Source organism: Nestor notabilis, unplaced genomic scaffold (genome assembly GCF_000696875.1).
Source record: "Nestor notabilis isolate BGI_N333 unplaced genomic scaffold, ASM69687v1 scaffold1310, whole genome shotgun sequence".
NCBI lineage: Eukaryota > Metazoa > Chordata > Aves > Psittaciformes > Psittacidae > Nestor > Nestor notabilis.
Genome location: NW_009910417.1, coordinates 13,284 through 29,207, shown reverse-complemented (window position 1 = coordinate 29,207; position 15,924 = coordinate 13,284). Strand labels below are relative to the sequence as shown.

Sequence of the window (15,924 nt, the reverse complement as noted above, 5' to 3'; positions counted from 1 at the left end):
CCAAGCATGTATGCAAAGAGGAATTTATGATCTACAATTTATGAAAATAACTTCCTTTTCATAAATCAATTTATTAAGCTCTGGAGAAGCTTCCAAAGGCTCTGATCCAGCAGTGCACTTACACTTGTCCATAACTTCAAACAAGTAAATTGTCCCATTGAAGTGCTTTCCTGGACTGGGGCCAAAGAAAATGCAATTCTCCCCTGAGTCAAGGTTCAGATATAAAATAGGGAAAAATAATTTGTCGAAAGTTTAATAAGTTATACAGGCATGGCAAAGCTCTGCCAGACTTCCACATTAAAACTTCCAGCTGATAAGAAATGGCCTCAGGGAGATAATTTCCTCCTTATTGATACAGTGTGATGAAAGGTTAAACCTCATCCAGGCAATGTGAAACTTCAGAGGGGACATGCCTAGTACTAGCAACACTCCTGGGGCATCAGCTCCCTTTTGTTCAACTACTGATTGCTTTTACAGATTATCCTTGTAGGAGAACTAAGCATCGTGCTATTTCAGGGATTTGGAGTATTTCGTAAGGTTTTGCAATAGAGAAATCATTTTGACAAGAGGACTATTCACACCTTCTTCTGGACTCCTTCACTGGTAAATACTTGGGAGACAGTACTGAACATACTGTTATGCGCCGCTGGCAGCCTCACTGGGAAGCTGCGCCAAGGACAACTTCTCTAAGCTGCTGAAAGACTTGTGTGTCGGGGTCATGTGTGGAGCAGTCGGAGGTAACCGGACCTTGTGCTAGCTGTGAGCGTGGAACAAGATGTTAAATGCTAAAAGAAATAAAGAGTTCCTAGGGATGAGAAGGGAATGTGACTCAAATTAGCAGGGTAACACCTCTATGTAATGAGACAAAGAGGTATTCCCTGCTCTGGCAGGCTGATTCCTGGGAATGCACAGTTACATATCAAGACCTCCTTCAAGCTCTGCCTAGAATTATTGCTCAGAATCACAGTGACAGTTGTCATTTTGCAAACACAAAGCTGCCAGACTTAATGGCCCATTCTCATGCATTATAAAATCCAACGCAAGAAGCATTGTAATTCCAAAATGATACTTACATCTACAATAAGGAAGTCAAGCCAGCACCAGGCATTGGTGAAATACTTCTTGAAGCCATAAGCCACCCATTTCAGGAGCATTTCCAAGACGAAGATGTAAGTGAATATTTTGTCAGCATATTCCAACATGGTTTTTATGTTTTTTCGATCTTCAAGGTAAATATCTTCAAAAGCCTGGAAGTACAAAAGACTGATTAAAATTTCTCCTAAACTGTGTTGGAAAGCATAGGTGCTGCACTGTGAGTCTGTGGTATTGTTTGATGGGATATCACATACTGACTGTAATTTCTCATATATTTGAATGTTACCATCAGAAAGAGTACACAGGCACAAAGAGGACTGACCCTAACCTAATAGAGATCTGTTCAGTTTTCCTTTATAATGGTCATATGCTTAAATATCTATCTCCGGTCTCTATGGCTGTACTGACTAGATATCTTTTGAGTTTAAGAAGAGCTTAAGCACCCTAAATTTGGGAATGTAAATCTGTGACGTGCCCAGCCACTGCTACTAGGAGACCTCAGATGTCCCAGGGTATACGATCCCTGTTTTTAGGAGGCAGAATCTGACCCTTACATTTAGTTAAATAACTTATTCCTAATGATGACAAATTGGGTTATTATTCTGCCTGTGTTATAGAGTACCAGAGTTCCCTGGCTTCTGTTCAGTCATTGCATTTCAGGTAGCTATAGCTATCTGCCTCAAGAAGTGCTCATTATTATATACTTAACAGAACAATTATGTTTTAAAGGTCAAGGTATCTACCTACCCATCTCAACTGTCTAACTAATCTTATGCAGGGCATTATCAGAAGACCTTCAGTATCTGTATCAAATACAAGCAACTTAATATCCCTTTTAAGTACTTAAGATATAAAACAATATGCCTACTAAAATAAAACAAATAAAGTTGTTCTGCAATTTAGCTTTCATTTTATAATGTATGTCAAATAAAAGGCATGAGGGTTGCATACTTATGGCCTGTTTTGGGGCTTCTAAGTCAAGCAGTGGCTACAATCTTCTTCCCCAGCTACTCTAGTGACTCTCATTACACAAGCTGCTCCTGTGTCTCTGTAACCTGGATAACCCAAGCTTTGATATATTATTCTAATCCCATTGAATGACCCAGAGTACTTGGCAGTGAGAAACAACTTTATCTAAGACAGTCTGTGCTAATCATCTTGATTTTCTGCATTTACAGATTTCAAGATCTGTAGCTACTTTCTGAGGAACTTCAGAAAGTTAGCAAACACATAGTGCCTGGAGATAGAAGTGTGTTACTTGTCACTCAAGCAGTCACGTTGCTTTTTTGCCTGCCAGGGAACAGTAATTAAACTGACAAGAGAACTCTGGCAGCCTGTGCCAAAGCTTGTCCATTTGTCCCCACACTTTGGGGTTATGTTTTCTCTGCAACTCGGTCTCCTATCTTGCGTTCAAAAATGATATTTCAAGGGTGTGAAAGAGCTGTTGGAGAAAGCCACAGAAAACAATACACAGAGAGACTGGAGTTTTATCGCTTTTTGTAGGGACTCACTCACTTCATCAGATGACTTGCTGTACTTTGCAATTACTGCAAAAATAACAACAAACTATGTAAAGTGATTTCCTTCTCTTGCTCCTTTGCTCCCCCTATTTTCTACGAAATTGTCAAAAAATACATTGCATTTTGACAACTAAAAGCACACTGTGAGTCAGGAAGAAGCTTAATAAGGGATGAAAAATATGCTACCTGTATGCCGTGGGTGCACTGTACTTCTGCACAAGCTATGGTTGTTACCCAAATGACAAAATTCTAGTGCTTTGCATGTTTTCACAGTGCCAGTGGATGAAATCTTTGCAGTATAAAACATCATTAAGGGTTATCTTTTTCTGCTTTGCTTTGTGTGTTTAAAAAGAGTTAAGCAGGATACCTGCAATGTTATCCTCAATTATTTTGTATTGTTTTAAATTGACATTGTATTAAAACACAGTGTACCAGTTTGGATGCTTATGGCTTAAATGCATAGGAAGGATTTTCAGATCCTTTGCAGTAAGCTGTAGAAATATTCTGATGGTTTAACTACCACACAAATATATACTGGCTTTTGAACCCCCTTAAGAATTTAGCATGTCCCAGGACATAGCAGGGTGAGCTCAGTTGCTGGAAGAGCTCACCCCAGTTCTCTGTTGCCTTCAACATCTCTAGTCCAAATACTGAAGCGCAGTGCTGATATGTGGGAAAATGCAGCATTATACAGAATTGCATGGGCTAACTTGAAAATCTCAAGAAGTAAATGAATGCATGCAATGAAAATTAAATGAGATTTATATTGCAGTGTTCAGTATCTAAGGCACTTTTAATTACATATGTAAGGAAGTGTATTCATCTAAAGCGTATTACAGCAAGCGACATGCCCCCTCTAAATTGTGTTAAAAAATTAACATGCTGATTCTCAAGCTGGTGCAAAAACTGTCAGACTCCATTGATTTCAGCAAAGCTATGACAATTTTCAGCAGCCTACTACTTACCCAAGTTTTTCAGTCTCTTACTTTTCATAATAAAATAAAATCCCCTGGGTGAAATTTCAGCCCATCTCTGGTGGACTTCGAGAACAATCTGTCCCTTTCCTTTTCACTTCAACATTTATGTATCTCCACCTTCCTTGTCTCCCTGCAGAGACTTTCTTTAAACTACATAAACCCACTACTTCTGTTTTCCTCTTTTTTTAGGCCACTGATTATTTATGTTGCTCTCCTCTGGAGTTTCTTCAATTAGCCTATGTCTTTCCCAAAGTGCAATGCCCAGAGCTGAAGCCAGTGCTCCAGCTGAGGCCTCCTTGATGCCAACTAGAGTGGAAGAACATGCTTATTTACACAGCCCAGTGGGGTGTTCGGCTTTTGTGTGGTGCTGTGATGTAGTTTTTACTTCATCGTTTTTGTTGCTTGTTCTCTCTCCAACTCCTTTTAGTAAATCTGCTACCTTACCACTCATCCTGCATCATGCCTTTCTGGCTGTGATTATTCCTGATGAGGTGGAAGCAGGCACCTTTCTAAGGTGATATTCCTCTCACTAGTTAAGGCAGATACATCTGTTTGGTTGAAGTTAATCCTGACCTCCAGAAATACACAGATAACCTGTCCAAACACGGTGTATTTAATAGGTGTATTCCTTACTCCATAATGGAGAAGAAAATCGTAAAACCAGCTTCTCCCAAGTTGGAAGGGACCTCAAGGATCATCTGGTCCAACCTTTCTAGGTAAAGCATGACCTAGACTAGATGGCCCAGCACCCTGTCCAGCTGAATCTTCAAAGTCTTGGTGCTGGGTAACCCACCACTGCCCTGGGGAGATTATTCCAGTGACGGATTGTTCTCATTGCGAAAAATTTTCCTCTTGTGTCCAATCGGAATCTCCCCAGTAGGAACTTGCGCCCATGACCCCTCATCTTTTCCATGTAACTTCTTGTAAAAAGGGAGTCTCCATCTTTTTGTAGTCACCTTTTAAATACTGGAACATAGTGATAAGGTCTCCCCTGGGCCTTCTTTTCTCAAGGCTGAACAAACTCAGTTCTCTCATCCTTTCCTCATACGACAGGCTTCTCAGTCCTTGGATCAGTGACCACCGGACCAAAGCCTGGAAAATTCTTGAGATACCCCTTTGCTCTATGCATGGATAATAACCTGGGAGAAATCTCACCAACTTCAGTGACATTTCTGACATGTAAATGAGCAACATAAATATATGCTGCCATTGCTATTCAGAACCCAGGGCTGATAATACAGAGAGGATAATCCCAGTACACAGTGGGATCTCAGGATGACAGGACACCTTATCAGAGTCCTGGACAATGACTGATCCACCTCCATGTATACACATTCATTTGGTTGCAGACAGGAGGCAGACAAGGTACAGTGGTTTAACCTAAGGTACATTCAAAACATGACAGGCACCCACAAACTCCATAAACTCCATGGGTAGCCCTGATTCAGTGGCCCCTGTGTATTTTATGATTTTGCTTTGCTGGTTAAAAAATGTACTAAAAAAACCAACCAAAAAACAAAACCCCACATCCTTGGAGCAAAATACAAACCTCCAGCTGAGAACTACCATGGAGAAGTTACGGGATGCTGAAGTAATAATGCTGGGATACTTCCTCACACACACTTCCATAAGGATTTGATATTTGCTTTTCAAAACATGTGCATGTCACACTTCTATGTTGTAACAGAAGAAAGTTCCCTGCCGTATGATAAAGGCTCGTGAAATCAGAAAAGCTTAAGACCTCTTTTAGCCCCAAACTTGCTTTGCTTTGAGAAATGATCAATCAGGGCTCATAAGATCTTAGAGACAGCTAATTGGAGAACACCACCTCTGAGATCCGTGGCCACTTTCAACCAGCCAGGAAACACAGTTTCATTTACCAGGGCTCCACTGCTCAGCAGGATCATGAATATGATGAAAGTTTCAAACCAGTTGTGTTCAACGATTCTGTAGCAGGTTTTCCGCAGCCTCCACCAAATTTTGCCTGGAAATTTTGTGATGTCCACTGAGCAGCATGGGAAGAATCGCACACAAACTGAAAAGGAGCAAAATGAAAACAAAGCAATTGTTAAAAAAACACATTTAATTCTTAAAGCTGCAATAAGGATCTGCTCAACAAGATTTCTTCTAGCAAACTCTGCTGCATGGAGTCTTTCCTTCTTTGTTTTTCTCACCAACTTCTACTTGCTCTGCCTTCCATTTCTCTCTTTCACTTCTCTATTAAAAACTATTCAAAATTACTTAAAACCTGCCCCAGTGATTTCTCCCAATCACTTTTATGATACAGAATATATTGGCCATGAGTGACCAGTGCCCCAGGTTGGTCACGTTGTATTAGCTGAGCTCAGGCAGCACCCCGATCAGGACTAATGACTCTAGCAGGGTATTACCAATAGTTTCTGTATCCTTTTGAATGGAGGAAGGATATTTTCTTGGAATTGAAATACCGTTAGAATCACTGATTAAAAGTGTCAATTTGATAAAAGGGTGATGAGAGGTGGAGGTGCTACAGTGCGGATGGGACCAGTGTGCTGAAGAGACTCAGACAGCAAACAAAGCAGCAGATTTTGATCTCTTAGATTTAAACAAGGCATTAGAGCAACTTTGGAAATGTATTTAGGCAGTTAAATCCCCTTTGATGTCAGCAGAAATTTAGATATTCGGTCCACAGCAGGTTCCCCACGGATGCTTCATAGCACTTTCGGACCTTAGTGACAAATACTGTGTGATAGTTAAATGTTGTGGTCGTAATGGGGACCACACAAGGATTTCTGATAGGCAAAACCATGGCCATTTTTAGCAACATTCGTTTGTTATAGCACAAAGATCTTGTCATTGGTAATGGACAGATCCATCTCTCCCTTTTTAAAAAGACCATGTACATTGCCTTGTGCTGGTCTGGAACTTGTGTGAGAGGACATCCTGGTAGCCAGAAGTTGTCCTTTTCCAGGCTGGCCATTCAGCCTTATGTCAGGAAATTTGACTCAAACTTCACAACATTTGCTCATGAGAATGACCCTACTTTATTTTCAAAAAGCAAGGCCCTTACTCTACACTTAATCCATGTATTGTATAAAAAGAGACTTAGATAGGAGCTTTATGAATCCCATCATGAGAAAAAAAAAAGCATAGGCCAGTTGCTTCTGTAGCTGAAAGGTGGCCAAGGTCACTAAAATGTCTTGAAGCATACAACAACTGCTCAGAAGTGCCGAGGGAGGACTTCTCACTATGGTGATGTAATGCTAGTAGAAATAATATTTAGGCAAGGAAGCTTGGGAAGGAAAGAGGGTGAGTGCCAAGGTTATGCAGAGAGCAGATGCTGCTAATTCAAGGTGGCATAACTGAGGCGCTTGAACTGCATGTGATATATGAGGAGATCAAGTGCAACTTTTGCGATGCTGGGATTCCCAAGCAGATGGAAGTGGGGCTGTGCTGGCAGCAGGCTCTGCCAGGAGGAAGATAGCCACTAAGTCTGCTGCAGTCCTCCTGGCATTTTCTGTAAGATTTTATTATCCCAGATCCCCACTATTATGTAGCAAAATTGTAGGATGTTTCATACATGAACCACTCCCAGAGCTCCTTTTCCCCTTACATTCTGTCTAAACGCCTGCATCACACAGACACGTACCAGTTCCCAGTTTACCTCTGTATTCTGAAATTCAGATAAATTCTGGCCTCAGTTGGAATACTAAATTAATCAAACTTAGGACATAGTGTTAGGAGAAGATAGAAATGCAAGAACCAGCTCTTGGCCTCTTGGTAGGTCAGGAACCACTCCAGAGAAGGAAAGTATTATCCTAAGTACTTCAGTCCTAAATGCCAAAAAATCTTGTCAAGGGATAAAAGGATGTCATATTTATCCCTACTTTTTGCTAAAATGGGTACAATGCTCATAGATGGTAATGTGTGTGATTCGGGTACATTTTAGGAAGTAGGTACACAGAAGAGACTTCAAGTGTGCAATACTGCATGATACCAGGATTCCTAACATACTCATATGGCTGCTCTGCTTAGAGAGGCAGTACAAACCCACCAGCATGACATGTCAGAGGGGGCAATTAGTTGAATCCCCTAGCCATGCTGCCAGAAAACTCTTACACTACTTTGCACTCCACAAGCTGTATGGTCATTACCATCTTTCAGTTGTCTGGTCCACACTCTGTCCTGTTATGCAGATACACTGGCCACCTCACTGTCAACTCAGCTTTGGACCAGGAAGGCCAAAGACTTGGGCTCAGATCCCTCATTCATCAAACGATCAGCCTAATAAGCAGGTTGTTCACCACATAAGTGTGTATTTCTCATGTTAAGCAGAAATCCCCCTTTCTACTCGAAATAAACATTGCTTCTATCAGAAAAAACTTCCCACAAGCCTACGTTGTTCTCATAAAGAGTTTTAATTTGGAAAAAATCAGCGTTTTTTCTGACTGTGCAGAAACTTTCTCCTCTTTTCTCCTAAGTTACTTCCTAGATGGATACTTGGCTTTTTTTTTTTTTTTTTTTCCTTCTCAAATAGATAAATGCCTAGGCTCAGCTAGTAACAGGCATGATATGCTCTGTCATGCTCTTACAGAGTAGAAATGCTCTGTAAGTACCATTGGAAAAGGTTAGGATCTTCCAGGAAGTGGTTTTCCCCACTGTAAGACAGTTGGATGAATCATTCCCTGGAGGAGTCTTCCTCTGCCTTTTCACAACAGGGGAAGCCTACATGATTACCTGAGCCCAGGCACAGCTAAAATTAGAGATCACCTTCAAATTGAAGACTAATGAGCAGGACACTGTGAGTTCCAAAGCCAGTTCATTTGTGATGGAAAATACTTCCAAAATAGTAAAACCAGGCTATTGTTGATTCAGTCAGCTTCCATCTGATAATCTACAAGTACAGAGAGGTGCTTTTAAGACAGAAAACCAGCTAGTACCTCTAATATATTTTTTTAATGCTTTTTGATGGCTTTCATGCAATTCCAATCTGAAAAAAAATTCTTAGTTACTGACAGTAATACCTTGAAAAATCCAAAATAGCTTCTCAGATGAGTCAGCCTAAAATCACAGCACTATTAAATCTCATGCTTTTGATTGGGCCCAATTCAGAAATGTTTAGACCATATTCTGATAAAATTTCTAATGTCAAGTAGCACTTCCGTGAATAATCATGCTGGCTGCAGTTCAGATGAAATGCTATTTTTAACTATCTATAAATCATATGGGAGAAAAGAAAATGCAAAGAAAAAATGAAAATTGACCTAAACCAGGTCCTTTAATGAATTATTAAAGTTCTATTTGCAGGGTAAATTTTCTGATTTTCCTCACTGACTGCTATTCATGCCTGTGCTTTTCTGGACTCTCTTCCAATGCTGGTAGCCTACTGTTCTGGTGACTGTCACTCAAACTTAAATGTTGAATTGGAAGCTTCAAATAACCCAGCCAAAAAAGTTTACCTGACCTTGGTCAGCACTCTAATAGATTGTGTTTTTTCAATTTCTGTAAAATCAAAATATAGAAAACATACCAATATCTAAGGCATGAGCTGGTCATAGTCTGAGCAAACAAAGCTCCAGCTGGGTTCTATAACAAGGCAGGTGATCAGCAGAGCCCAGCTTCAGGTTTTGGAGGCTACTTTATCTACACAAAGACGACTCTTAATTAACACCTTTTAGCACAGCAAGTGTCAAGGCACGAATAGACCCTTTGACATTTCTTATAACAGCATTACTCATACTGTCTTGTCTAACAGATTTGTGCTATCCCCCTGAAATCAATGCTAGTAGGGAATGGCTTGCGCAGAAACACCTTGTGATTTAGTCAGGACTTAGTTTTGCCACTGTAATTCATGTTGTGCTATATCTTTTTGAAGAACAAACTGATTCATTTCCACCATGGCCTTTTGGGTAATAGGTTACTGCTCAACAGAAACACAGAACAGTAGAAAAAGTTCCCCCAAAAGGGTCTACTTAGTTGTTGGTAAATCAGTGATGCTGTACTGAGCTGCACCAGTGGACAACTTGTCCAAGAACAATATCTGTTTTCAATTCACATTTGAAGATTACATACAATTTCTCATAAAACAGAGACCTATTTACCAAGAAATCTTTTCAAATGCATCAGTATACCATGATGTTATTTTCTTTTTGTTTGTTTTTCATAAACAAAAGTGTTCCATTCAGTCACTGTGATGTCCTATAGCACAATCACAAACTGCATGTTAAGAGTGTGTCCTAAATTGTGGTCTCTATTGCAGGTGTGGCAGAGACAGCTCTTACTTAAGTATCTGCCACAATGATAAACAAGTTACTGAGGGCGGCAGAAGGGAGGGAAGCAGGAGGAATTTAATTTATAATACATTTTGTATAAATATTCCTTTGGTTCTGCATTCACATTTTCTAGCCTGGTGCATTATAATCATGGAGCTGTTAGACCTGATTGCATTACCTTGGTGCATTGGGAAAAAAAAAGCCTTTGTAAATGTGAGAACTATACTGCAAAAACTTCCTCCTGCTTGCATGACAGCCAAGTCTATTGATTTCAGGCTTATGAATAAAGACTTTATAAATCCACTGCTTGTTCACACCAATATATACGTTTACATGGAAGTATTAGATATGTTTTGGATGTATTGGACTGATGATTCTCTTCAATAAACCAGGACAACCTATTAATTTTTGCTATACTGTGGTCGAGTAAGACTGGTACCTTGTGTTCAAACTGCAGTTGTTTTGTTACTACCTTTACACAGGAGTTCCTAATTTTTGGGACATTCATTTTTAGAAGAAAACAGTATCTTGCTTAGCTTTGAATGCTGGTTACAGCATTGCTTGGTTTGACACCAAGAAAATGTAGCTTCTTCAGAATAAACTCAAGCAGGCAGGTATTCATAATGCGGTTTTAATATATATATATCACTGCCAAGTAGGGTTTCTAATGGCTAGCTGTGTATGCTCAAGCAAGCAAGCAAGCCTGGCTGTCATCCCTTTGTGAGACCCCAGCTGTCTCCCCAGGCTGAAGCGAACATGGTGTCTGCAGACACTTTTTATTTAACCCCTTTCTCGTTTTTTGGCCCCACTGACACACTAGCATGCATGGCTGGATTTTATACTGTGCACCTCTGGGGCTAACAGAGGAGAGATTCGCCATCACTGTCTCTGGCATGTGGGTACCTGAGACACACATGGAGATTTGAGTCTTTTCTTATGTGCTAGAACTGGGTGCTGCTAAGAAAGCATCTGACAAAGCCGTGGTCTGCCATGGTGATTTTACTCTACCAAGGGTTTTACAAGGGTACATTTCTTGTTACTCTTCTCAAAACATATCTTTTGGACGTCACTACAGTTAATGGTGTGACGCCTTGAAGCAAAGGCAATGGACAGCCTGGTCTACCAGCAATATCAGCCCTGCTTTGAGTAAGGGGGTGGACAAGCTGAAATCTAGAGGCCCTGTCCAACCTGAATTAATTTATATCTCTACATGCAATAGGGCTGTAAGACTCCTACGGTGTCTGAAAATTGTAAACAAGAAAACACTAGCATGCCCATCCTGATGGAAAAATACACTATCTCAGGTATTATGGCTCAAAAAGATACTATAAAACTTGGGTTTGTTCCATGGTATTTTTCTAGGATGACAACATATTTTGTTAGGCTTGATTTGGTTTTACTTAGCTTTTAAAAATCATCTGGTGGTGGTCCCTGTAGTTTAGTTTAGATTTGTCCAGTTTACCGGTCTGTTTTTGCTCCTCTTTGCTTTTTTATTTCTAAACAGCCGCTCACTGAGGTTGGGGAAGGCATGACGCAGATCCCACCATTAATCAGAGTGACTTCACTGTATCGCATGGCATTTTCCAGCTGCGATAATTGCTCCTACATGGTCACATGAAAAACTGGTTTTTGGCGTCCTTGGTGTCACGAGTTGCATTCTACCGCGCGTTGAGTAAGGTAGTTCATTCTCGCATGAGCATCTGACCATACTCCTTTGAAAGCTTTGCCAGCGGGCTGTGTCCAGGGAATTACGCTTAAGGACTTGGTGAAAACTTTCTCCTATTAGGGTCTGGGAGAGAGGACTGTGCTGGGGCCAGGGGGCTTTCTTTGGATGACCTTCTGCAACATGTAGAAGATAATGTCCAAACAGATAGCAATTTCTGATGCAGAGAACACATACCAATGGAGGTAACAGGACTGGAGTGTTGCAAGGCATCTGGAGGAAAAAATACCCAAGTAGCTGGCATTGTCTAGGTGTTGCTTTCCCATCAACTGGCAACAAGAATGATCTCTCCATTTCTATCAGGTTTTTCCCAGCAATACTTGCTAGCTGCCAGAGCTGTGACCCTACCATGGCTTCACATTTCCTAACCCAAGAATGTTCCCCATTGACCCTAATCAAATCTATTTTGAGATGATAACAAATTAACAAGTCTCCCCAAGAAAAACAACCTATGGCTTATCTGGGTCACCCAACTCCGGGAAAACTGTGACCTCAGCAAACTTTCAGCAACTATTTCAAGAACATGCATTATCTTCATTGCCTTTGTTATCTGAAAAAGGGGTCTGAATCAGGAACATATTTGTTCAGGACATAACGTATGCTGGATGAGTTTAGAAATGTCATAGTTTGAATTTAGCTAGCTGGTGAGCTAACAAGGTAAGAAGAACTTAACCCTTCCTTTCTCACTTTTCTTTTTCATCTCACCTAATTTCCTTCTTTCACAAATATTACCTGGTCATTCTGCCAAATATACCAAATATGCAAGTCAGTAAATGCAACACTAGGTAAACTTGCCTAGTGCATGACCTTCAATACTTTCATTCTAGTACTTTCTAACCATGTCATATCTTAGCTAACCAGACCGTTGTTTGTTGGCTTGTTTGAATTTTATCTAACTAGACTGAAATGATAACTGCATGAGATTTGATTGCAATGGTAAATTTGGGTAAATATATTGGAAAGTATTTAATAGAAGAAAACTATAGGAAAATGTTTCCCTGCATAAAAAAAAGCAGGTGTTAATGTCATTGTAGTAAGAATCATTTGGACTTTCAGCTTATGGCACTTTGACTTGAACTTTTCTAAGCGAACATCCACATGTCAAGTTTATGCATTTTTGCTGAATCCATGAGGAATGTGATCACATTTAACCTAAACAAGTAGCCTCTGAAAAATCTGTATGGATATGTGCTGTACACGAAAGCAGAGCAGATATGTTGGGGAAGATGTCACCTGCAACTGTGTCCCCAGTGTCCCTGGACACCCTAGAGCAGGTTTTCCTTCAATTCCCATTCATAGAATCATAGAATAGTTAGGGTTGGAAAGGACCTTAAGATCATCTAGTTCCAACCCCCCTGCCTTGAGCAGGGACACCACACACAATAAACTATGTCGCCCAAGGCTCTGTCCAATCTGGCCTTGAACACTGCCAGGGTTGGAGCATTCACAACTTCCTTTCAGATATCAGGTCCCACAGTGCCTTTGTTTCTACGCTTCTCTGCTGCCAGAATGACGAGTGGGCTTCAAAACTGGCTTAATGCTTCCAGTGATCCAACTAGAAGAGCACCGTTTGCTACCCTGTATCCCAAAGACAGCAGTGGAGAAGATCTGACAAACTGGGTTGATACTGATGTGGTCCTGCATGATGGAGTTCCAGGCAGTTATGGTTATTTTAAGACAGAGCAAATTTCAGAGTGCTGCTGTTCTAGGAATGAATCAGGGCTGCGCACTGGATGAAGTGATGGGTTATGTGATGGCTGCATTTAAAAACTGGAAGGTGATCATGGCCAGCCACAGGTTCAGAATTTGTAAACTGGCATCTGACTAGCACTGGTCTTACAGCACTGGCTTGTTTAAGCAATTATAATTTCTCACTTTGCAGTGCACAACATAGACAGCTGCTCATTAGCCTTATTAAGAAATATATTATAAAAGAATGAAAATACCTGATCTAATTTCTTAATGTTATTATATGGGCCAGAATAGTTACACCATGCTTTCTTCTGTCAACTGCATTAATTTTTGGCTACTGCTTTTAAACAGAGCTGCCAAAAAAAATGTTTAGATCCTAAGGACATTTGTAAGCCCTGCAGGGCTCCCTTACCTCATTCAATCATCTTTCTCACAGATACAGAGATGCACATTTCTGCTGACTTCAGGGGCATTCATATACCCAGGAAATCATCTCTGTCTGATCCCATCTGAGCAGCTCTGGTTTTATTTATAATAAACCTTGAATTTTCAAGGGAATATACTAACATTCAGCTAACCCTATTTTTCCCAACCCAGATTTAAAGGTACATGAGGAATATGACTGAGATAATATTTGGAATAGAACTCACTGTGAGAAGAAATACCTTGGGATGTTATTTACCTTAGAGATTTACATTAAAATAGATCTGATGTTGCTGGGCCTTAAACCCATGTTTTGGAGCAGGCTGGTGTTAAAAATTAATAAAATGAAGGTGTATTTTGGTATTAAAAGAGTTATGTAGTTGTGATTTGTTGCTCTCTAAAATAATTGAGTTAAATACCATGGTCAGATAAAAGTTGCTGGACATGCTAATATTAACAACCTTTAAAGTAAATGGAAGAATGTCCCTAGGACTCATGAACTCTCCATACAGCTTCTGTTAACTGCCTATATACATTTAAGCAAAAGAAACATCCTAGACTGGTGAGTTCTCTACCAAATTTGATATGCACATATATTGGAAGGCAAAAAGTCTTCATTGGCCAAATTAGAAAAATCAACATTAAAAAAACCCCAACAAAACACTTTATGACACAAATTGTGATTTAAAACCAGTACTTTAGAAGGTGCATAGCCTTGCAGAGCATGCTTTTTGGCTTATCTCACCTTGGAAATCCAAAGACTAATGAAAACAAATGATTTTGGTTGTGTGTTTGGAGCATTACAGTACCTAAGAACTAAAGTGCATCCAGTGCAATACTACTGCAAGCAGCCAGAGCAACATGGTGAGAAGGTGGAGAGATGTTCACTAAGAGAAAAGGAGGTTTCTTGCGTCAGCATTGCAGTGAAACATGCAGATATGCAGGCCCTTACCTTCGGGGAAGCAATCTTCAGGTTCCATCAGCTCTTCAGCAAACTCAGGGATCTGCTCCAGCAGTTCTGCAGGATTTGTCAAATCCACTGTGCTGCCTTCAGAAAGACTGATTTCATCAAGCTTGTTGTCAACAAGAGCAAAGATGAGGAAAACAAATTGATCAATTGCCCCGAAGGAAGTAGCTGAGTTTTTATTCCACTAACCAATATCCCAGCTAAAGCCACTACAACAGAGACATCTCCATGCACTTCACGTGGTGCCCACTCCTTCAGTGACAGCTCTGCCTACGCTGCAGTGAGCTAGCAGTTGACCCATCAATGAGAACAACAGAAAGCTAACATGTAAAACTTACTTTTTTAAACAAGAGAGATGCAAATTGTAGAAAGACAGTGAACAGCCATTGGATATTAATGGTAGGTGGAAGCTTGGAATGACAGAACCACTCACGATTTTAAGGCTTGTATGTCCTGAAGGCTCATTCCTTCAGATGGGAGGAACCAGAAGTGGGACCTAGATCCTTAGGCTCCTCACCCACAGCTGACAGGTGAAATCTGCACCTTGTCTGTCAGGACCGTGCTCTGCTCCCTACTGCCAAAGCTTTTCCTCCAAGAATAGCAGAAGTCCCTCTGTCACCAGGGTCCGGTCACACGATTCTACAGGCACATGCATGTGAGAGGGCTCTCCCACCTGCCTCATCCCATGCCTAACTTGTTCCCACCATGTGATGTTGCCCCTTGCCTTTTGGCCATACACTTCTGATCTCAGGGTGATGTGGGAGGAGGGACACATTCATTGCTTGCCTGAAATATCTGTCACCATCATTTTAGGTGCACTGTTTGAATTCAGCATTTCTCAAATCCTTCTCTGCTAAAGGGGGACAAGAAAATTCCTAATCCCTGAAGCACTGGATGTCTTATCTATTTAGAGGAGGAACACACAAGTAGATCCGGGTAAAAATTGCTGGGGAATATATTATTTTAAAAAATCATTTTAGAGGCTGAATTTGCTATTTAAAGAAATATGATATATGATTAAATATGTCACTCAAATACAAAACAGAAATTTCATTTCAGGTCAAAACTTTCTTTAACAAAATCAAAACATTTTCTTTAGAGGAAAACAGGGTTCTCCTCTTCCCCCTATTTTATTTTACTAGTCAAAATAAAACATTTCAATTTTGTGTTAATCCATAATTATATTTTACTTGACTATTCAACTTGGCCACTAAGTAATTGTATTATTTGCCCAGCCGTGCTCACAGTTTGTTTCTGACTGTATTAGAGCACTATC

At 40.4% G+C, this 15,924-nt stretch overlaps 1 protein-coding gene across 1 annotated transcript in view; it reads right to left on the bottom strand.

Annotated features, from left to right (window-relative positions):
- The window catches only part of LOC104402042 (sodium channel protein type 5 subunit alpha-like), a gene marked incomplete at its 5' end in the record, with an annotated part of 55,832 nt that overhangs the window by 34,216 nt on the left and 5,692 nt on the right, over positions 1-15,924 (bottom strand). The window contains 3 exons of the mRNA XM_010009812.1: positions 1,074-1,247; positions 5,473-5,627; positions 14,634-14,754. Of these exons, the coding sequence (XP_010008114.1) occupies positions 1,074-1,247; positions 5,473-5,627; positions 14,634-14,754 (450 nt within the window). The remainder of the gene's footprint in view (positions 1-1,073; positions 1,248-5,472; positions 5,628-14,633; positions 14,755-15,924) is intronic.